Here is a 22,772-nt window from a genome sequence, read left to right as displayed (position 1 = left end):
TTATATCACTATATTCGAAATATTCGAGAATTAGCGAAGTGCCGATATTCGCGAAAAAAATTCGATATTCGAATATTCACGCTCAACACTAGTTAGAATATGAGAGATTAAAAGCATACGTAGCTTTATGCAAGATCCTCAATTGTGACTCTCGCCATTGCTCACTATGAATAGCCTTCCTGATATATTCCAACCCCTCTCTCATTTTAAGGGTTAAGTCTTCCACCTCAACCTCCCTCTCCCAGTGTGCAAAGACCATTTTTGCTAAGCCTATATAGCTAGTATTTCGTAGACGTCTATATGTATCAGCAAGTGAGATCATGGCTTCACCTTTCCCTAGAAGAGCCGCAAACCAGGTCATTCTGTCAGCTTCCCCCAAAGAAATCGACTGGGCTTTGCAATAGGCAGAAAGCTGATAGAATGATAATGGATGAGAAGTCTCCATCTGATATCTATTCGCAAATTGCTCCCATGACATAAATTTACGATCTGGTCCTATTAGTATGTCATCTAGCGTGTGAATATTTTTCTCCCTCCATTGCTTATACATCTTGTTCTCTCGTCCTTGCGGAAAAGCCGGCAGAGACCACAAGGGCATTTGGGGCAACAAGTAGATCGGAATTCTGTATAGCTTCCTGATCGCTTTCCATGCCATGATGGTATCCTTAAGAAGAACAGACTGCTTGACCATAGTCGGTAGATCTTTGAGCCGTGTATGGATAAGGGCAGCTAACTCCCACGGTTGTGCCAATTCCTGTTCCACCCCTCCCGCTGAGAAATAGCTAGTTTTCCAAATCCTATCCCTCACATGGCGAAATAGGGAAGCTAAGTTATATAGTCTAATGTCGGGCATATTTAAACCTCCCTCCCACTTCATTAAACAAAGCTCTTGTAGGCTATGCGAGGCCTTTTTTTTTTTCCAGAGGAATTTCACGAATGCCGATTGTAGTTTTCCCACATCAGCATGCTTAAGAAGTAAGGGAATAGTCTGTAGTGGATATAACATTTTCGGGAAGCTAATCATTTTAATTAGGCATGCTCTCCCCATCAGGGATAATGGCAGGTCTTTCCATTTTTCAAGTTCTGTTATAATTTTAGTGATAAGCGGAGGGTAGTTTAACCACCTCCGGACCGCCTAACGCAGATTCGCGTTCCGGAGGTGGCAGCCCTGCGCACAGTCACGCATCTACGCGTCATATCGCGAGACGCAAGATTTCCTGTGAACGCGCGCACACAGGCGCGCACGTTCACAGGATCGGAAGGTAAGCGAGTGGATCTCCAGCCTGCCAGCGGCGATCGTTCGCTGGCAGGCTGGAGATGTGATTTTTTTAACCCTAACAGGTATATTAGACGCTGTTTTGATAACAGCGTCTAATATACCTGCTACCTGGTCCTCTGGTGGTCCCCTTTGTTTGGATCGACCACCAGAGGACACAGGTAGCTCAGTAATATGTTGCACCAAGCACCACTACACTACACTACACCCCCCCCGTCACTTATTAACCCCTTATTCACCCTTGATCACCCTTGATCACCCCTGATCACCCCATATAGACTCCCTGATCACCCCCCTGTCATTGATTACCCCCCTGTCATTGATCACCCCCCTGTAAAGCTCCATTCAGATGTCCGCATGATTTTTACGGATCCACTGATAGACTGATCGGATCCGTAAAAATCATACGGACGTCTGAATGGAGCCTTACAGGGGAGTGATCAATGACTGTGGTGATCACCCCATATAGACTCCCTGATCACCCCCCTGTCATTGATTACCCCCCTGTCATTGATCACCCCCCTGTAAAGCTCCATTCAGATGTCCGCATGATTTTTACGGATCCACTGATAGACTGATCGGATCTGTAAAAATCATACGGACGTCTGAATGGAGCCTTACAGGGGAGTGATCAATGACTGTGGTGATCACCCCATATAGACTCCCTGATCACCCCCCTGTCATTGATTACTCCTCTGTCATTGATCACCCCCCTGTAAAGCTCCATTCAGATGTCCGCATGATTTTTACGGATCCACTGATAGACTGATCGGATCCGTAAAAATCATACGGACGTCTGAATGGAGCCTTACAGGGGAGTGATCAATGACTGTGGTGATCACCCCATATAGACTCCCTGATCACCGCCCTGTCATTGATCACCCCCCTGTCATTGATCACCCCCCTGTCATTGATCCCCCCCCTGTAAGGCTCCATTCAGACATTTTTTTGGCCCAAGTTAGCGGAATTTTTTTTTTCTTTCTTACAAACTCTCATATTCCACTAACTTGTGTCAAAAAATTAAATCTCACATGAACTCACCCTACCCCTCACGGAATCCAAATGCGTAAAAATGTTTAGACATTTATATTCCAGACTTCTTCTCACGCTTTAGGGCCCCTAGAATGCCAGGGCAGTATAAATACCCCACATGTGACCCCATTTTGGAAAGAAGACACCCCAAGGTATTCCGTGAGGGGCATATTGAGTCCATGAAAGATTGAAATTTTTGTCCCAAGTTAGCGGAATGGGAGACTTTGTGAGAACAAAATCGAAAAAAATCAATTTCCGCTAACTTGTGCCAAAATTTTTTTTTTTCTATGAACTCGCCATGCCCCTCATTGAATACCTTGGGGTGTCTTCTTTCCAAAATGGGGTCACATGTGGGGTATTTATACTGCCCTGGCATTTTAGGGTCCCCAAAGCGTGAGAAGAAGTCTGGTATCCAAATGTCTAAAAATGCCCTCCTAAAAGGAATTTGGGCCCCTTTGCCCACCTAGGCTGCAAAAAAGTGTCACACATGTGGTATCCCAGTATTCAGGAGAAGTTGGGGAATGTGTTTTGGGGTGTCATTTTACATATACCCATGCTGGGTGAGATAAATATCTTGGTCAAATGCCAACTTTGTATAAAAAAATGGGAAAAGTTGTCTTTTGCCAAGATATTTCTCTCACCCAGCATGGGTATATGTAAAATGACACCACAAAACACATTCCCCAACTTCTCCTGAATACGGCGATACCACATGTGTGACACTTTTTTGCAGCCTAGGTGGGCAAAGGGGCCCACATTCCAAAGAGCACCTTTCGGATTTCACAGGTAAGATAAATATCTTGGTCAAATGCCAACTTTGTATAAAAAAAATGGGAAAAGTTGTCTTTTGCCAAGATATTTCTCTCACCCAGCATGGGCATATGTAAAAAGACACCCCAAAACACATTCCTCAACTTCTCCTGAATACAGAGATACCAGATGTGTGACACTTTTTTGCAGCCTAGGTGGGCAAAGGGGCCCATATTCCAAAGAGCACCTTTCGGATTTCACTGGTCATAATTTACAGAATTTGATTTCAAACTCCTTACCACACATTTGGGCCCCTAGAATGCCAGGGCAGTATAACTACCCCACAAGTGACCCCATTTTGGAAAGAAGAGACCCCAAGGTATTTCATGATGGGCATAGTGAGTTCATAGAACTTTTTATTTTTTGTCACAAGTTAGTGGAATATGAGACTTTGTAAGAAAAAAAAAAAAAAAATCATAATTTTCCGCTAACTTGTGACAAAAAATAAAAAGTTCTATGAACTCACTATGCCCATCAGCGAATACCTTAGGGTGTCTACTTTCAGAAATGGGGTCATTTGTGGGGTGTTTGTACTGTCTGGGCATTGTAGAACCTCAGGAAACATGACAGGTGCTCAGAAAGTCAGAGCTGCTTCAAAAAGCGGAAATTCACATTTTTGTACCATAGTTTGTAAACGCTATAACTTTTACCCAAACCATTTTTTTTTTTACCCAAACATTTTTTTTTATCAAAGACATGTAGAACAATAAATTTAGAGCAAAATTTATATATGGATCTCGTTTTTTTTGCAAAATTTTACAACTGAAAGTAAAAAATGTCATTTTTTTGCAAAAAAATCGTTAAACTTCGATTAATAACAAAAAAAGTAAAAATGTCAGCAGCAATGAAATACCACCAAATGAAATCTCTATTAGTGAGAAGAAAAGGAGGTAAAATTCATTTGGGTGGTAAGTTGCATGACCGAGCAATAAACGGTGAAAGTAGTGTAGGTCAGAAGTGTAAAAAGTGGCCTGGTCTTTCAGGGTGTTTAAGCACTGGGGGCTGAGGTGGTTAAGGTATAAATTGAGGAAGCTGCTCTGCCTATTTTAACCCCCCAAGTATGTGATATAATCTTTACGCATCTCAACCCCAGTTTGGGAGACGGCTTGCGTATCCCTGTCTCCTAAAAATAGTAGCTGACTCTTGGACACATTTATTTTATACCCCGTTACTCCGCCATGATTATGAAATATCTCCAAGACCGCTTTCAGATGTAGGCTTGGTGAATTCATAAAAATCAGCAGATCATCTGCAAAACAAGTGAGTTTCAGGACTTCCTTCCCCACTTTGATCCCTTCATACGCATCTGACTTCCAGAGGTACAAAGCCAGCGGTTCCAGAGCAAGATCAAACAGCAGGGGGGATAAAGGGCACCCCTGCCGTGTCCCTCTGTGAAGCCAAATGGTATCTGACAAGAATCCTGGAACATGCATCCTTGCCTGAGGATCTGTATACACAGCTGATAGATAGTTTCTGAAAGCCCCTTTTACAGCCATTGTGTTTAAGACATCATTTAGCCATTGCCAGCTGACATTATCAAATGCCTTTTCGGCATCAATGGCAAAAAGAGCCTGCGTAGCATGGGGTCCAATCTTTCGCAAACTATCTTGCACTGCCAGTACTTTTCTAATATTATTTACCGCAGAGCGCCTTTGATAAATCCTACTTGATGTTCCCCAATCAGGTCCGGCATGAGTAATGCCAATCTATTGGCCAGTATCTTTGACGCCAATTTTAAATCTTGATTAATCAAAGAGATTGGCCTGAAAGATTCCGGCTGTGTCAAATCTTTTCCCGTTTTTGGGATCAGTTTAATATAAGCCATATTACTAGATGAGGGTATCCTCCCACCCTTTAGCACCGTATTAAACAATGCGGTTAGTGTCGCTACTATCTCAGGTCCTAGAGCCTTATAAAATTCTGCTGGGAACCCGTCAGGGCCCGGCGACTTCCCGTTATGTAAAGCTTTAATCGTCTGCTGTACCTCAGTCTCAGTTATATCAGTGTTGAGGCTTTCTAACATTTCTACCGATAAGGTAGGAAGTTTCACTTGGTTTAGAAGCTCCCTCGCTTTCTGTGAATCATAGGGTGTTTGGGAGTACATAGCCACAAAATATTTTTTCATAATGTCTAGAAGTTTTTTAGGATGGGAATGCAGGACTCCCTTCTCATCCCGTAGGGGATATAATTGCAAACTCCTAACATGAGGACGTGTAAGATTCGCAAGCAACTTTCCCGCCTTGTTACCATATTTAAAAAGGGTAGCCTGTCTATAATCCGCAAACCACTTGACTTTCCCTTCCTGATAATCATAATTATGCTTGGCAGTGACCCATTCTACCTTATTCTCTTTTGACGGATCATTAAGATATTTTGTGTATGCTAGCCTGACAGTTTGTATAGCTTGATCATATTTCTTCTGTACATCTCTCCTCTTCCCTATTGTGTACAACATAATTCATCCCCGCAATACCGCTTTTGCGGTTTCCCAGAACAACTCAGAGTTTAGCTTATGAGCTTCATTATCTTGGGAGTATTCCCACCACCAACCCCTCAATCTGTCAATAAAGTCTTCGTCCATCATCAAGTGATTTGGCATTCTCCAGATCTCAATCAACCTCTGGGAAGATTCTCCTCCAGCTCAATCCAGAGTGGAGCGGGATCTGAGATCAGAATGTCTGCTAGTTCCGCCTTATGGACTCTCGAGACCAGACCTGGAGATACCAGTACATAATCAATTCTGGACCAAGAATTCTGAGAAAAGGAGTAATGGGAGTACTCCCTATCTACGGGGTGATATCTCCGCCAAATGTCAACCATAAGCACAGCTTCAAGGAATGGAGTGAGTGTATGAGGACCTTCAGGATTTTGCGAACACTTTTTGTCACTCGTCTGTTTTCTATCCTCCGCACTATTTCTTACCCTGTTAAAGTCACCCGCTACTATCACAGATGGACCTTTATCTTGTAGAACTAAATTCTCCAGGGTTTGATAGAAGCCTGTTTGGGCCGAGTTAGGGGAATAAATATTATATAAAAGTAGCTGTCTGCCCCCCACGTTAAGTTCAACTCTCAATCTCATCCCTTCCCTGTCTGTATCACTACTATTTAGGGTATATTGAAGATTTTTATGAAAGAGTATCATTACCCCTGCCTTCCTGCCTACTGATGTCGAACCAAGTACCTGTCCTACCCAAAATTTACTCATCCTCCAGAAGTCCTGTTCCTCCAGGTGTGTCTCCTGCAGTAAGGCCACATCTGCCTTCAGCTTTTTGAGGTGTCTAAGTACCATATTACGTTTGGTTTGAGAACGCAAACCCTTCACATTCCATGTCACAATTTTCATAAAATCACCTCATTCAGAGCTATTTCTGGAGACACACCTGGAGAAAGTCCAGACTGTCTAAATCTGAAAAGAAAGCACAAGTCAGCAATGAGCAGCAATACAAACATTTCCCAACTGAAAATCCCACTCCCCTCCCACCCCTCTCCCCCCATAAACATAAGAAACATCACTAAGCGATATCAGTCTCTTAGTATTGACCTCTTTTTTCGCGCATTCTCCGGAACTATCGCAATTCCGTGCTCCCCCCTTCACACCTCCGTAAACTCTCCTTTCCCAAAGCCCTCTGTAACATTCTGAACATACAATTCCCTTTTAAACCCTTCATATGCTCTCCACATTCAACCGCCATTGCTGATTCAAAGACTCCTTTCCCCCCACCCACTCTAAATAACTATCCCCAGAAGACCTGGTATTTCTGTCTCCTAACTTAGCTTTAAATGTCCCTGGGCTTTAAAACAATCAGTATTTAGCCCATCATACGCTGCAAATAGTCCTCAGGACCTCTTGCCTTCAGCCTTGGGAGTCATCTATGGGCTCCATGAACGCCGGGGATCTCCTATGCTGTTGAGAGTCCTGAAGCCGCTCCTTCCTTCTATTATACATAAGTTCCGACATTCTTCTTTCTCTCTCCTGCTGCGGCTCTCCTTCTATGTCAGCTCCCAGCGCCCTCATGGCCTCTCTCGGATTGAGGTATGTATCAATGTGGCCATCTTGGTGAAATACCCGCAGAGTGGCGGGAAACAACAGCGCAAATTTGTTTTTTTTCCTGACCAAAGCAGAACATATTAGCGAGAAGGCTCTCCTTCGCTTCGTTACCTCCACCGAGTAGTCACTAAAAAGGAATACTTTTGAGCCTCTTAGTACCAGCGGGTGTTGCGCTCCCTTATATTTCCTCAAAATCGCCTCTTTGGCGGCATAATTTAAATATTTTGCAATAGCCAGTCTCGGTCTCGCCTTCCCCCACTCAGTGTCTGCGGGCCGTGCTGGACCCAATCTATGCGCTCTTTCCACAGTGTACTTGCCTTGGAGCCCCAAGGCCTGAGGGAGTTCCGTTGCGAAGATTTGAAGCAGTTGCGCTTGCGGAATATCTTCTGGCAACCCCACCACCCGGAGATTACTTCTCCTGGATCGGTTCTCCAGGTCTTCCAGCTTGTCTTTAAGCGCCTGGTTATTTGAGAGCACTTCTCTCACTTTGATTTGTGTCTGCTCCAGCTCTTCCTCCACTAGAGCTACTCTTTGCTCCAGCTCCGATATCTGTATAGAGTGCTGGGCTACCTCCGTTTGCATCTGGAGGAGCGCCGCCGAGACCGTGGCCTCCAATGTAGATTTAATATCCGCCGCTTACAGCTTTGCCACTTCAAGTGCCATAGTTCGGCAGGATATAGTAATGTCTTGGTCTGGAGTCAAACTGACCTCGGATCCCTCCGGTTCTATATCCGGGTTTCTGACAGATGGTTGCGCTGCCGACCGAGTGAGTCTCTGTGTCTTTTTTTGTCGCCGCCATCTTGCCCTTCTGCTGGCGCTCCTCACCCTGTGAGAGACGCACGGAGTGCTCGGCATGCCGTCCTTCCTCAAAAACTTCTCCATCCTCTTATCGTACAACTTCTGGGTAGCAAGAGACAAGTTTACCCCCCAAGGGTCTTATGAACCGATTTTCGGGCTTTGGGTCTCGGAGCTCCGGTCTTCCTCACCCTCTCATGCGCGCGCCGGAACCGGAAGCTCCACCCAATCTTTTTGTCTTTCTTACTCTATATACACAGTGAGTCAAAAGTCTCAGGACACCCTATTATTTCAGAAACGAAAAAAAAAAAAAGGAAATATCTGAATACCCCAGCAAGTAATAGGTGATGGCCGATATCTTGAAAGCTGCCATATTGGATCAAGTGCAAATATTTCCAATGGGAAGAGGGTCATGTAGCAAATCAAAGAAAACTAGAATTTTCTCAGAAATCGATTGCCAGGTTCCCTGTGATGCACAGCTATTTGACGTGTTCAATGTCTTGTCCCTGGTGCTGAACACAGAACTTTGAAGTTTTGCACTTTCTGCGTTGATAACTTTTGAACCACAAGAGGTATTGCAAATCTGATTGCGGCAACCGATTTCTGAGAAATTTCTGTTTTTCTTTGATATGCTACATGGCCCCCTTCACATTGGAAAAATTTGCCCTTGATCCAATATAGCGCTTTTCATGTTCCTACCTTTTCATGTTCCTAAAAGGTAGGCCCCCTTACCTGTTATTTGCTGGGGTATTCAGATATTTCATTTTCCCTTTAGTTTCTGAAATAAAAGGGTGTCCTGTGACTTTTGACTCACTGTATATATATATATATATATATATATATATACATACACGGTATGTATATATATATTTTTTTTACTTTATGAACAGTATATAGCCTATTACACACTATTCTGAGAGAGATGAATGAGGTATATTATTGCATCATTCTATAATCACTACATTTGAAATTAATTTGGGGTGAAGGGTCGTGTAGAGAATTATTAAAGAGGACCTTTCATGGGTTTGTAGTAAGTGAGATAAATATCTGTACCTGCGGGGTACCTCCCAATAATGCTGCCACCCTGCCTGTTGTCTTTTTAAATAGCGCTCCTGCGCCCCATTCTGGCCCCCCACAAATTTCGCGCTCAGTATACTAATACTGAGCATCGGAGCAATGGGGAGGAGACGCAGTCTTTCTCTGTGGGCGTCTTCTCTCCCTGGCTGTAGCGTTGTCCAATTGCAGCGCAGAGCGTCACAGCCCCCTGGATCTCACAGGCAAGCAGGCTGTAAGTGTATTACACTGGTAATACACTTACAGCCAATGCATCACAATAGAGAAGTATTGTGATGCATTGTAAAGCGGATCAGACCCCAAAACGTTGAAGACAAAAAATAAAGTTAAAAAAATTAAGTTTTCCCAAAAAATTAAAAGTTTCAAGTAAAAAAAAAGCGTCCTTTTCCCCAAATAAAGGATTTTTTTTTCAAAAAGTAGGGAAAAAAAGAACAGTAGACATATTAGGTATCGCCGCGTCCGTATCGACCGGATCGATAAAAATATCACATGATCTAATCCCTCAGATGAACACCGTCAAAAAAATTTTTTGGTCACCTTACATCACTAAAAGTGCAACACCAAGCGATCAAAAAGGCGTATGCCCCCCCCAAAATAGTACCAATCTAACGGTAACATCATCCCGCAAAAAATGAGCCCCTATCTAAGCTCTCAGACTATGGAGACACTAAAACATGATTTTGTTTTTGTTTCAAAAATTATATCATTGTGTAAAACTTACATCAATAAAAAAAGCTGACATATTAGGTATCACCACGTCCGTAACGACTTGGTCTATAAAAATACCACATGACCCAACCACTCAGATAAACATGACCCAACCACTCAGATTGTCACCTTACATCACAAAAAGTGTAATACCAACCGATCAAAAAGTCATACGCAACCCAAAATAGTACCAATCAAACTGTCATCTCATCCCACAAAAAATTAGACCCTATCTAGGACAATCGCTTAAAAAATAAAAAAAACTAAGACTCTCAGAATATGGAGACACTGAAACATGATTTTGTTTGATTAAAAAATGCTGTTATTGTGTAAAACATAAATAAATAAAAAAAAGTATAAATATTAGGTATCTCCGTGTCCGTAAGAACCTGCTGTATAAAAATATCACGTGAACTAACCCCTCAGGTGAACACCGTAATAAAAATAAAAATAGCAATTTTTTGTCACCTTACATCACAAAAAGTGTGATAGCAAGCGATCAAAAAGTCATATGCACCCCAAAATTATACCAATCAAACCATCATCTCATTCTGAAAAAAATGAACCACTACATAAGACAGTCGCCCAAAAAATAAAAAAAACTATGGCTTTCAGAATATGCAGACACTAAAAAATAATTTTTTTAAAAAATGCTTTATTATGTAAAACTGAAACAAACAACTAAAAAAAAATTGTCATATTTGGTATTGTCGCGTCCATAACAACCTGCTATATAAAAATACCACATGATCTAACCTATCTAGATGAACATTGTAAATAACAAAAAATAAAAACGGTGCCAAAACAGCTATTTTTTGTTACCTTGCCTCACAAAAAGTAATATAGAGCAACCAAAAATCATATGTAAAATAGTACCAACAAAACTGTGTGCCTGTACAGCAGTTTACGACCACATGTGAGGTGTTTCTGTAAACTACAGAATCAGGTCAATAAATATTGAGTTTTGTTTGACTGTTAACCCTTGCTAAGTTAGTGGAATTTTTTTTTATTAAAATGTAAAATCTGCCAAAAGATTTGAAATTCTGAAATTTCATCTCCATTTTTCATGAATTCTTGTGGAACACCTAAAGGGTTAACAAAGTTTGTAAAATCAGTTTTGAATACCTTGAGGGGTGTAGTTTCTAAAATGGGGTCATTTTTGGGTGGTTTCTATTATGTAAGCCTCACAAAGTGGCTTCAGACCTGAACTGGTCCCTAAAAAGTGGGTTTTGGAAATTTTCTGAAAAATTTCAAGATTCTTGCTTCTAAACTTCTAAGCCTTCTAACGTCCCCAGAAAAATATAATGGCATTCACAAAATTAACCAAACATGAAGTAGACATATGGGGAATGTAAAGTAATAACTATTTTTGAAGTTATTACTATCTATTATAAAAGTAGAGAAATTGAAATTTGCTAATTTTTCAATTTTTTTGTAAATTTGGTATTTTTTTTATAAATAAAAATGAAATATTTTGACTCAATTTTACCACTGTCATGAAGTACAATATGTGATGAGAAAAAGTTATTACCACATAAAGTGACACATTTGCAAAAAATGGCCTGGGCAGGAAGGTGAAAACTGGCCCGGGGTTGAAAGGGTTAAGAAATGAATCAGCACAGAATATTGGACTTACAAACAACCTAGTTAAAAAGTGGACGTTCACTTTATGGATAAATAGCAGCCCCTTATATGAAGATGTGGTTGTCGCTTTTACTGAGCTGGGCCTTCGTCATTAAATTACCAGTGTGTCCACAATGATGTGTATTGTCACATATCTCTTTCAGACGCCATCCAATGTTCAAATGGGGAAAGATTTCTTCAAGAAAAACAAAGAATTTTCTCGAACAGATGCCTTCATAAGCAACCGTGAAGTGTCCAAACGTTTCCAGCTCCCGGTCGGAAAATACATGATTGTGCCGGCAACGTATTATCCCTCTGAAGAGGCCGATTTCTTTCTACGCATCTTCACGAAGACAAAAGCTGAACCTTTGTAAGTAAGATGGGTGTGTGGTTTGGGGTAACTCGTAGCAGCGACTTCCTGTCAGAAAGTTATAGCATTTTCCTGCAGTTGTCACTAGGGGGAGCTCACACATCACAGATTTTTGCAGGTCCCATGGAATTCAATATCCACAGCTGAGCCAATTCTGAAGTTTAAATGTCCATGGGGTCCACATTTAACGATGCAAGGATGTTTCTATATGTCCTTGCAGAGTTTGCCACAGCATTGAGGTTGTGAAGCTGCAGGAGCCAGGAGCTGGGTGTCAGTGAGAGCCAGGTACCCAATAACATACCTGCCAACTTTTAAAGAGAAGGAAAAGGGACACTATGTGCGGTGCGCGAAGCAGGAAATGTGCAGCAATTTTTTTTCATACTAGGCCACGCCTCTAACTCTGCCCAAAATGTAACTGTACACACCTAATCCCACCCAGCCCCCTAAATGCCCCCATATAGTAATTATTTCCCCTTTATGCCACCACACAGTATTTAATTCAACATTGTGTCCCCTTCACAAGTTATGCCCAGATATGTGCCTCCTCACAGTAGTTTTGGCCAGATATGTGCCCCCTCAAAGTAGTTATGCCAGACATTTACCCCCTCATAGTACTTTTGCTAGATATGTGCTCCCTCATAGTAATTATGCCAGATATGTGCCCCCTCACAGTAGTTATGCCCAGATATATGCCCCTCAGAGTAGTTATGCCCAGATATGTGCCCCCTCAAAGTAGTTATGCCAGACATGTACCCACTCATAGTAGTTACAGTGAGGAACAGAATTATTTGAAAACCCTGCGATTTTGGATGTTCTCCCACTTAGAAATTATGGAGGGGTCTGAAATTCACATTGTAGGTGCATTCCCAATCTGAGAGACAGAATAAAAAAAATAATTCAGGAAATCACAATTTATTTGTCTTGCACTGCTGAACATAAGTATTTGAACACCTGAGAAACAGCAAGAATTCTGGCTCTCAAAGACCTGTTACTGTGCCTTTAAAAAGTCCACCTCTATTCCACTCATTAATCTAACTTAGTAGCACCTGTCTGAGATCTTTAAAGACACCTGTCCACCCCACATTCAGATGCCAACTACTACCATGGGCAAGACCAAAGGAGCTGTCAAAAGACACCAGAGACAAAATTGTGGACCTCCACAAGGCTGGAAAGGGCTACAGGGCAATTGCCAAGCAGCTTGGTGAAAATAGATCAACTGTTGGAGCAATTGTTAGACAATGGAAGAGGCTAAAGACGACTGTCAGTCTCCCTCGGACTGGGGCTACATGCGAGATCTCACCTCGTCGGGTATCACCGATGATAAGAAAGGTGAGGAAGCAGCCCAGAACTACAAGGGAGGAGCTGGTCAATGACATGAAGAGAGCTGGGACCACAGTTTAAAAGGTCACTGTCGGTAGAACACTACGCCGTCATGGTTTCAAATCATGCATTGCACGGAAGGTTCCCCTGCTCAAGTCATCACATGTCCAGGCCCATCTGAAGTTTGCCAATGACCATCTGGATGATCCAGAGGAGGCATGGGAGAAAGTCATGTGGTCAGATGAGACCAAAGTAGAACTTCTTGGTCTAAACTTCACTCATCATGTTTGGAGGAAAAAGAAGGATGAGTTGCATCCCAAGAACACCATCCCTACTGTGAAGCATAGGGGTGGTAACATCATGCTTTGGGGGTGCTTTTCTGCAAAGGGGACAGAATGACTGCACTGTATTAAGGAGAGGATGAATGGGGCCATTTATTGTGAGATTTTGAGCAACAACCTCCTTCCCTCAGTTGGAGCATTGAAGATAGGTTATTGCTGGGTCTTCCAACATGACAACGACCCGAAGCACACAGCCAGGATAACCAAGGAGTGGCTCTGTAAGAAGCATATCAAGGTTCTGGATTGGCCTAGCCAGTCTACAGACCTAAATCCAATAGAACATATTTGGAGGGAGCTGAAACTCCATGTTGCTCAGCGACAGCCCCGAAACCTGACAGATCTAGAGGAGATCTGTGTGGAGGAGTGGGCGAAAATACTTGCTGCAGTGTGTGCAAACCTGGCCAAGAACTACAGGAAACGTTTGACCTCTGTAATTGCAAACAAACGCTTCTGAACCAAATATTAACACTGATTTTCTCAGGTGTTCAAATACTTATGTTCAGCAGTGCAAGACAAATAAATTCTTTAAAAATCATACAATTTGATTTCCTGATTTTTTTATTTTATTCTGTCTCTCAGAGTGGGAATGCCCCTACAATGTGAATTTCAGACCCTCCATGATTTCTAAGTGGGAGAACTTGCAAAATCGCAGGGTGTTCAAATGCTTCTGTTCCTTACTGTATGCCAGATATGTGCCCCCTCACAGTAGTTATGCCCAGGTATGTGCCCCCTCACAGTAGTTATGCTCAGATATGTGCCCCTCACAGTAGTCATGCCCTGATATGTGCCTCCTCACAGTATTTTTGCACTATGTGCCCCCTCACAGCAGTTTTGCCCTGAAATATGTCCCCTCACAGTAGTTTTGCCCATATATGTGCCCCCTCACAGTAGTTATGCAGGTATGTGTCCCCTCACAGTAGTTTTGCCCAGATATTTGCCCCCTTGCAGTAGTTTTGCCCAGATATTTGCCCCCTCAGAGTAGTTATGCCCAGATATGTGCCCCCTTCACAGTAGTTATGCCCTGATATGTGCCCTCTCACAGTAGTTATGCCCAGGTATGTACCCCCTTCACAGGAAGTGAAAAAAACTAATTGTACATACTCACCTAGTTCCTCCTAGTTCCGGGACCGCAGGACAGCCACTGAAATCTGGGACTGTCCTGTCAGATCCAAGATGGTTGGGAGGTATGCAAAAGAGAAGATTAGGTTTATATCTTACATAATTTATGTACACTGTGTGCAGAATTATTAGGCAAATGATTATTTTGACCACATCATCCTCTTTATGCATGTTGTCTTACTCCAAGCTGTATAGGCTCGAAAGCCTACTACCAATTAAGCATATTAGGTGATGAGCATCTCTGTAATGAGAAGGGGTGTGGTCTAATGACATCAACACCCTATATCAGGTGTGCATAATTATTAGGCAACTTCCTTTCCTTTGGCAAAATGGGTCAAAAGAAGGACTTGACAGGCTCAGAAAAGTCAAAAATAGTGAGATATCTTGCAGAGGGATGCAGCACTCTTAAAATTGCAAAGCTTCTGAAGCGTGATCATCGAACAATCAAGCGTTTCATTCAAAATAGTCAACAGGGTCGCAAGAAGCGTGTGGAAAAACCAAGGCGCAAAATAACTGCCCATGAACTGAGAAAAGTCAAGCGTGCAGCTGCCAAGATGCCACTTGCCACCAGTTTGGCCATATTTCAGAGCTGCAACATCACTGGAGTGCCCAAAAGCACAAGGTGTGCAATACTCAGAGACATGGCCAAGGTAAGAAAGGCTGAAAGACGACCACCACTGAACAAGACACACAAGCTGAAACGTCAAGACTGGGCCAAGAAATATCTCAAGACTGATTTTTCTAAGGTTTTATGGACTGATGAAATGAGAGTGAGTCTTGATGGCCAGATGGATGGGCCCGTGGCTGGATTGGTAAAGGTCAGAGAGCTCCAGTCCGACTCAGACGCCAGCAAGGTGGAGGTGGAGTACTGGTTTGGGCTGGTATCATCAAAGATGAGCTTGTGGGGCCTTTTCGGGTTGAGGATGGAGTCAAGCTCAACTCCCAGTCCTACTGCCAGTTTCTGGAAGACACCTTCTTCAAGCAGTGGTACAGGAAGAAGTCTGCATCCTTCAAGAAAAACATGATTTTCATGCAGGACAATGCTCCATCACACGCGTCCAAGTACTCCACAGCGTGGCTGGCAAGAAAGGGTATAAAAGAAGAAAATCTAATGACATGGCCTCCTTGTTCACCTGATCTGAACCCCATTGAGAACCTGTGGTCCATCATCAAATGTGAGATTTACAAGGAGGGAAAACAGTACACCTCTCTGAACAGTGTCTGGGAGGCTGTGGTTGCTGCTGCACGCAATGTTGATGGTGAACAGATCAAAACACTGACAGAATCCATGGATGGCAGGCTTTTGAGTGTCCTTGCAAAGAAAGGTGGCTATATTGGTCACTGATTTGTTTTTGTTTTGTTTTTGAATGTCAGAAATGTATATTTGTGAATGTTGAGATGTTATATTGGTTTCACTGGTAAAAATAAATAATTGAAATGGGTATATATTTGTTTTTTGTTAAGTTGCCTAATAATTATGCACAGTAATAGTCACCTGCACACACAGATATCCCCCTAAAATAGCTAAAACTAAAAACAAACTAAAAACTACTTCCAAAAATATTCAGCTTTGATATTAAAGAGGACCTTTCACTTGTTAAAACAATGTGAACTAAGTGTACAGACATGGAGAGTGGCGCCCGGGGATCTCACTGCACTTACTATTATCCCCTGGCGCCGCTCCGTTCTCCCGTTATAGGCTCCGGTATCTTCACTCACTAAGTTATAGTAGGCGGTGTCTGCCCTTGTCCTGTGGGCGTCTCCTTCTCCTAGGCTGCAGCGCTGGCCAATCGCAGCGCACAGCTCACAGCCTGGGAGGTTTTTTTCTCCATGTCAGCATACTTAGTTCACATTGTTTTTACAAGCGAAAGGTCCTCTTTAATGAGTTTTTTGGGTTCATTGAGAACATGGTTGTTGTTCAATAATAAAATTAATCCTCAAAAATACAACTTGCCTAATAATTCTGCACTCCCTGTATAGTGCCCTGGCTAAGTTTTACATATGATATTACATAATACATAATATTACATATTACAGAATTACATCTGAGATCAGAACACACAGATGACTCTGCTGAACCTTGTGGGGTGCAACTATTCCCTTCACATACACGTATATTTTGTTAACCCCCCTCCCCTCCATTCTTGTAAGATAAGAATTGAGCTATAATGAGTGATTATGACGCTGAGTTCCCTGTCACGACAAAGGTGTATAAACTAAATTCCCTGCATAGATTAAAGGTGGCCGTACACATTAAAGTTGATCAAAATGAACAATTTCAACCAAAACGAACATTTGTTAGTTGAAATTTAACAATGAACAATTGTTCTAGCTGACCAATGAGAGACCATTATAGTTTAAAATGAAGAGGAGTGTGTTTAAAGGGGTTCTCCAGGAATTAAGAAAATGAAAATATGTAAATATTACTTTATTATAAATATATTCTCAAATACCTTTAATTAGTTATAATGGGTCGTTTTGTCTGGGGAGCAATTAGGAGAAATAAAATGGCCGCTGTCCTATTAGCACACACACAACCTGTCCTAATCACACAACAGGACAAGTTACTTCACAACACTGAGGTAAAGAGCTGCCTTATCCTGCTCTCTGCTCTGCTTGTCAGGATTATGGTCCTGAATACAGTTTAATATTAGTGTTGATCACGAATATTCAAATTTTTATCGCGAATATAGGTACTTTGAAAATTCGCGAATATTTCGAATATAGTTATATATATTCGTAATTTCAAATATTCTAATTTATTTTTTCGATTTTTTTATTTTTTTTTATCAGTACACATGATCACTCACTGCTTCTAGCTTGTGGGCCAATAAGAAGGCTGCAATATACTTGACTTTAGGAGTAGTAGTGTTTGCGAATTTTGCTCTATATTCGTTTTTTTTGAATATTCGCTATATTGCTATATATTCTTGTTTTAGAATATTACGAATATTCGAAAAAACAAAGTTATAGCAATATAGCGAATATTCAAAAAAAAAAAGAATATAGAGCAATTTAGCTAATATAGTGCTATAATCTTCTTTGTCTAATAGTTGTAAGTTGAAAATTCGCAATAAAAATTTGAATCCGAAAATTCGAATTACGAAAATTCGCATATTACACAATCATTACCTTTCCGATTTTTCGAGTAAAAAAAAAAATCGCGAATTTTCGAATTTGCAAATATTCGATGAATATTCTACAAAATATTCATGAAATATCGCGAATTCGAATATGACTTCTGCCGCTCATCACTATTTAATATGACCTTCAGCTGAATCTCTGTAGGAAAGGACTTTATTAGGAGACATGAAGTACAGAGAGGAGATGGGGATGTGGCTGTGTCCTGCTATGTGATTAGGACAGATTTTGTGTGTACTAATAGGACGGCGGCCATTTTATTTCTCCTAATGATTGCTCTCCAGACAAAACGAGCTATTATAACTAATGTAAGATATTTGGGAATATATTTATAATAAAGTAATATTTAGGTATTTTAATTTTCTTAATTCCCGGAGAACCCCTTTAATATTTTCATCCCATAGACGAGCAAAAGATCTTTCATTCAAGGGAAGAACGTTCATGGTCGAAATATTTTTCTTTTAAATAATGTTCCCCGAAACATCTTTTGTCCATCACCCAGTTTCATTGAATATGTATGGTCTGAACAACAACCGATATGGACTAAAATGTATATGTCAGTGTCTGTGAATCAAATATTCACCAGATGTTTGTTTGTTCACCTGCTGTTTAACCATCAACCAACTTCTACTTAATGTGTATGGCCACCTTAACCTTAAAGATAAGGAAGCTGACAAGATCAGGTACAAAACTCCTGAGATATTTACTCATCTAGACAGAGCTTCTGAGATATTTAATCATCTAGGCAGAGCTCCTGAGATATTTACTGAACTAGACAGAGCTCCTGAGATATTTACTGAACTAGACAGAGCTTCTGAGATATTTACTCAACTAGACAGAGCTCCTGAGATATTTACTCCACTAGACAGAGCTTCTGAGATATTTAATCATCTAGACACAGCTCCTGAGATATTTACTGAAATAGACAGAGCTTCTGAGATATTTACTCCACTAGACAGAGCTTCTGAGATAATGACTTATCTTGGCAGAGCTTCTGAGATGTTGACTTATGTAAACAGAGCTTCTGAGATAATAATTCATCTAGATAGAACTTCCGACATAATGACTTATCTAGACTGATAAGTATCCACTGAAGCACCCAATAATTATTCACCCACTTGACCAGCAGGGATATTATTATTTTGCTAGGTTGTCTATTCACGCACTAGTGCAGAAATAGCACCACTCTTGTGCATGAGTTATGCCTGATCCTGTAGCTCAGCCCCATTGACAGGTTAGTGATTATGACCGGCCTGCAATATCACACACAAACTATCAACAGGTGTGGTGCTGCTTTGGAATTAAGGCTGCCCTGTTTTACTAATCTTGTACAACCGTTTTAATGTGCCAGCAAAACCCATACCTAGGAAATAGAATTTATATAGCTTTGTTCTAATTATTTTTTAATTCATTATTTTTCATTAATGATAGTTGTTTTTACTTTAGAGAAATTGGCAACATGGTGGATGCTAAAGTATATGAGGTAAGACGTGAACATCATGATTATTTTATATTGTTAATATAACTGTCTTTCACGGTAACCATCGATACCACATTATTTTGAGACAGTCAGCCCACTGAGGGATCAGGTTACAGATGCAGGCCATAGAAGCCTATACAGAGGAGAAGAGGGTGAAAAAGAAGCACTGCCTGAGGGTATGTGCTGTAAAGTCTCAGCTTCATTTGTGCACAGTTTATGTGCAGATTCTCATCCCCTCTGCATGCGCAGTCTACAGAGTAAGCCAGAGTACAGGGTGGGCCATTTATATGGATACACCTTAATAAAATGGGAATGGTTGGTGATATTAACTTCTTGTTTGTGGCACATTAGTATATGTGAGGGGGGAAACTTTTCAAGATGGGTGGTGACCATTGCGGCCATTTTGAAGGCGGCCATTTTGAATCCAACTTTTGTTTTTTCAATAGGAAGAGGGTCATTTGACACATCAAACTTATTGGGAATTTCACAAGAAAAACAATGGTGTGCTTGGTTTTAACGTAACTCTATTCTTTCATGAGTTATTTACAAGTTTCTGACCACTTACAAAATGTGTTCAATGTGCTGCCCATTGTGTTGGATTGTCAATGCAACCCTTTTATCCCACTCTTCACACACGGATAGCAACACCACAGGAGAAATGCTAGCACAGGCTTCCAGTATCTGTAGTTTCAGGTGCTGCACATTTCGTATCTTCACAGCATAGACGATTGCCTTCAGATGATACGAGATGTGCAGCACCTGAAACTACGGATACTGGAAGCCTGTGCTAGCATTTCTCCTGCGGTGTTGCTATCAGTGTGTGAAGAGTGGGAGAAAAGGGTTGCATTGACAATCCAACACAATGGGCAACACATTGAACACATTTTGTAAGTGGTCAGAAACTTGTAAATAACTCATGAAAGAATAAAGTTACGTTAAAACCAAGCACACCATTGTTTTTCTTGTGAAATTCCCAATAAGTTTGATGTGTCAAATGACCCTCTTCCTATTGAAAAAACAAAAGTTGGATTCAAAATGGCCGACTTCAAAATGGCCGCCATGGTCACCACCCATCTTGAAAAGTTTCCCCCCCTCACATATACTAATGTGCCCCAAACAGGAAGTTAATATCACCAACCATTCCCATTTTATTAAGGTGTATCCATATAAATGGCCCACCCTGTACATCTCACTTCACTGTGCATGACTGGGAGACGTAGGCCCAGCTCAGACTGTTCGACTGTTACATGGAATCGCACCACCCAGATGACTAGTAATTTGTGAAAGCATGATGCCAATGCTTCTGAAGTGCACAATAACAGTTGCAGAAGAAAGAGAAAATTCCAACAGTTTTAGTGGATATAAAATTCTTCAATCCTTTATTGATACATTGAACCACATAAGAAAGAGCTTGCACGTTTTGACCTAGAGGTCTTAATTACAGCATGTTCATGTCCCATATAGCTACACCCCTCAAGTCTTTTGTATATTGCAGTCTATTTGTCTAATAATTCATTTTGTGCAATTTTTTTATCTTTTGCCCCTTAAAGCATTTAGTGAGTTCAAGCCCAGATACAGAGGACCAGAATAGAGCAGAGGAGCAGCATGAAGACGTAACGTGGATGATATCTACTGTAATAGGCTGCTTCATATGGGTGTAGTAGTAGAATCCATAATACTGTGTAAATCTCCAGGCATCCTGCAGTTGTACTGGTAAAGGCTGTCTCCAGTGAAGCACAGAGGAGACTATTATCAACTCACTGAGGGATCAGATTACAGCTGTCGTCCGAACAAGTCTATGGAGAGGGGAAGAAGAGGGAATAGTTGGAATGAGAGAGAGAGAGAGAGACACACACACACATAGAGATTCTGCTGTGTAATCTAGTATCTTCTATCTCATCCCAGTGCTGGATTCACATTTACACTGCTTGGTACTGCTCCATAATGTCCTCCTTGCTGTTACTATTTCTGAGGGTGAGATACAGAAAGATAGGGTGAGCAGGATCTCCTCTTCTCTGTGTGAAGAGGATAGGAGATATCAAATCAGCTAGTCTTCATTTACTAGCTCTGGGAAAACAGATAGATGTGGAGCAAGTAATATCATCTTAATCTTTCTGTACAAATGAAAATTTATTTGAAACTGCAGGTGCTCTTTAAAGGCTATGTACACTTTCAGGGGCATTTTTTTTTTTTTATAGAATTTTACTCATTTTGGGCTAAAAATAATCTGACGGCTCATGTGTAGCTTTTATCTCTGATCTCCTGAGCTCATAAACACTCATTATAGCTCAATTCTTATCCAACTGGGAGGAATATGGCTTAAACTAGTGTTTATGAAGTCAGGATATCAGAGAAAAGAGCTACACATGAGCCGTCAGATGACAGGATTCAAAGAAAACACAAAGTTACAGCTTGCAAACAGACTGATTTTTAACTTCTGTATTTCAAACATGTCTGAACATTTTTTTTTATCAAGACTAACTGAAAAAAAGATTTTTAGCCCAAAATAAGTAAAATGCAAGCTGTACATAGCCTTTGAATCATCAGTTGAGCCTAAGGCCAGTTCAATAGAAACGCAGGAGGTCCAGAATTTCATCCATAATACAATTACAGCAATAAGCTCTTTTAACTAATTCACTTCAGTTTGAGTTGTTAGTATTATACTGATCTGCAGCTGCCAGTAAGGGTAGCTCACGTGTACAGATCTATACAGCTCCCATTAAACTCAATATTAGTTGAATAAATCCATATGCAGTGAGATCCCACTAGTGGTAGTGTTCTGCAGCCAGAATTTTATCATGTGTCATATCAGAAAAACAAATCATGTCCTATAAAGATACAGTATATAATGAAATTAATCAATGCAGAATAATAGACCTTAAAAACACAATGTTGGACTGTCAAACTGCTTAAACTTACCTTTGTATATACTTATATTATGAGCATAATCCACTACAGGAATTACACTGTTAAAAGGCTTGTGCATGGGTTTTATATCTATGACCTATCCTCAGGATGGGTCACCAATATCAGATTGGCGGGGTCTGACACCCGACATCCCCTCTGATCAGATATTGATGACGTATCCTGAGGATAGGTTATAAAACCCCTGCACAACCCCTTTAATGGTTCCAATATTAAGACTATTTTCTCTACTTTTTCCCAGAAAGCTGCATTTAAAGCTGAGGATCTAAAAAGTATCTTAAATAAGTTATTATCGAAACGTAAGTTATTTACTATGTATCTCTATCCATCACAAAGGGTTAACTGTCTAGCTGTGTAACTTGTACTTTTTAGTTTCACTTTGTGCCGGTCATCTAATTACCCTTATCTCTAATTTACCAAGAGGTCATAAACACCTATTTAAGCCACATTCTTACATTAAGATGAGAACTGAGCTATAATGAGTGTTTATAAGGTCAGCGAGCAGATATAAGGAGCCGTCAGCTGAGCTGCCTGACGGAGCAGAGAGAAAATTCAGATCCTGCTACCAGAGCATCTCAGCTCTGTACAGAAAAAATGGTTCCATATTTGTAATAAAGACCAATTTAAAAAATGATTTTAGCTCAAAATGAGTGCAATGCAATAATAAAAAAAATTGCCCCCAGAGGTGTACATAGCCCTCAAGCAAGT

General features: G+C 41.0%; 2 protein-coding genes across 2 annotated transcripts in view; both read left to right on the top strand.

Annotated features, from left to right (window-relative positions):
• LOC120999349 (calpain-8-like) overlaps positions 1 to 22,772 on the top strand; it is a 138,431-nt gene that overhangs the window by 104,499 nt on the left and 11,160 nt on the right. Inside the window, exon 21 of the mRNA XM_040430216.1 lies at positions 14,739 to 14,746. The gene's annotated coding sequence lies outside the window, so the exon portion shown is untranslated. The remainder of the gene's footprint in view (positions 1 to 14,738; positions 14,747 to 22,772) is intronic.
• LOC120999348 (calpain-8-like) overlaps positions 1 to 22,772 on the top strand; it is a 68,564-nt gene that overhangs the window by 36,577 nt on the left and 9,215 nt on the right. The window contains exons 13-16 of the mRNA XM_040430215.1: positions 11,533 to 11,738; positions 19,106 to 19,142; positions 20,690 to 20,752; positions 22,306 to 22,363. Coding sequence (XP_040286149.1) covers positions 11,533 to 11,738; positions 19,106 to 19,142; positions 20,690 to 20,752; positions 22,306 to 22,363 — 364 coding nt within the window. The remainder of the gene's footprint in view (positions 1 to 11,532; positions 11,739 to 19,105; positions 19,143 to 20,689; positions 20,753 to 22,305; positions 22,364 to 22,772) is intronic.

The sequence above is a fragment of the Bufo bufo genome, chromosome 4 (genome assembly GCF_905171765.1).
Source record: "Bufo bufo chromosome 4, aBufBuf1.1, whole genome shotgun sequence".
In the NCBI taxonomy this organism is placed as follows: domain Eukaryota; kingdom Metazoa; phylum Chordata; class Amphibia; order Anura; family Bufonidae; genus Bufo; species Bufo bufo.
This window is presented reverse-complemented; position numbering and strand designations above follow the sequence as displayed.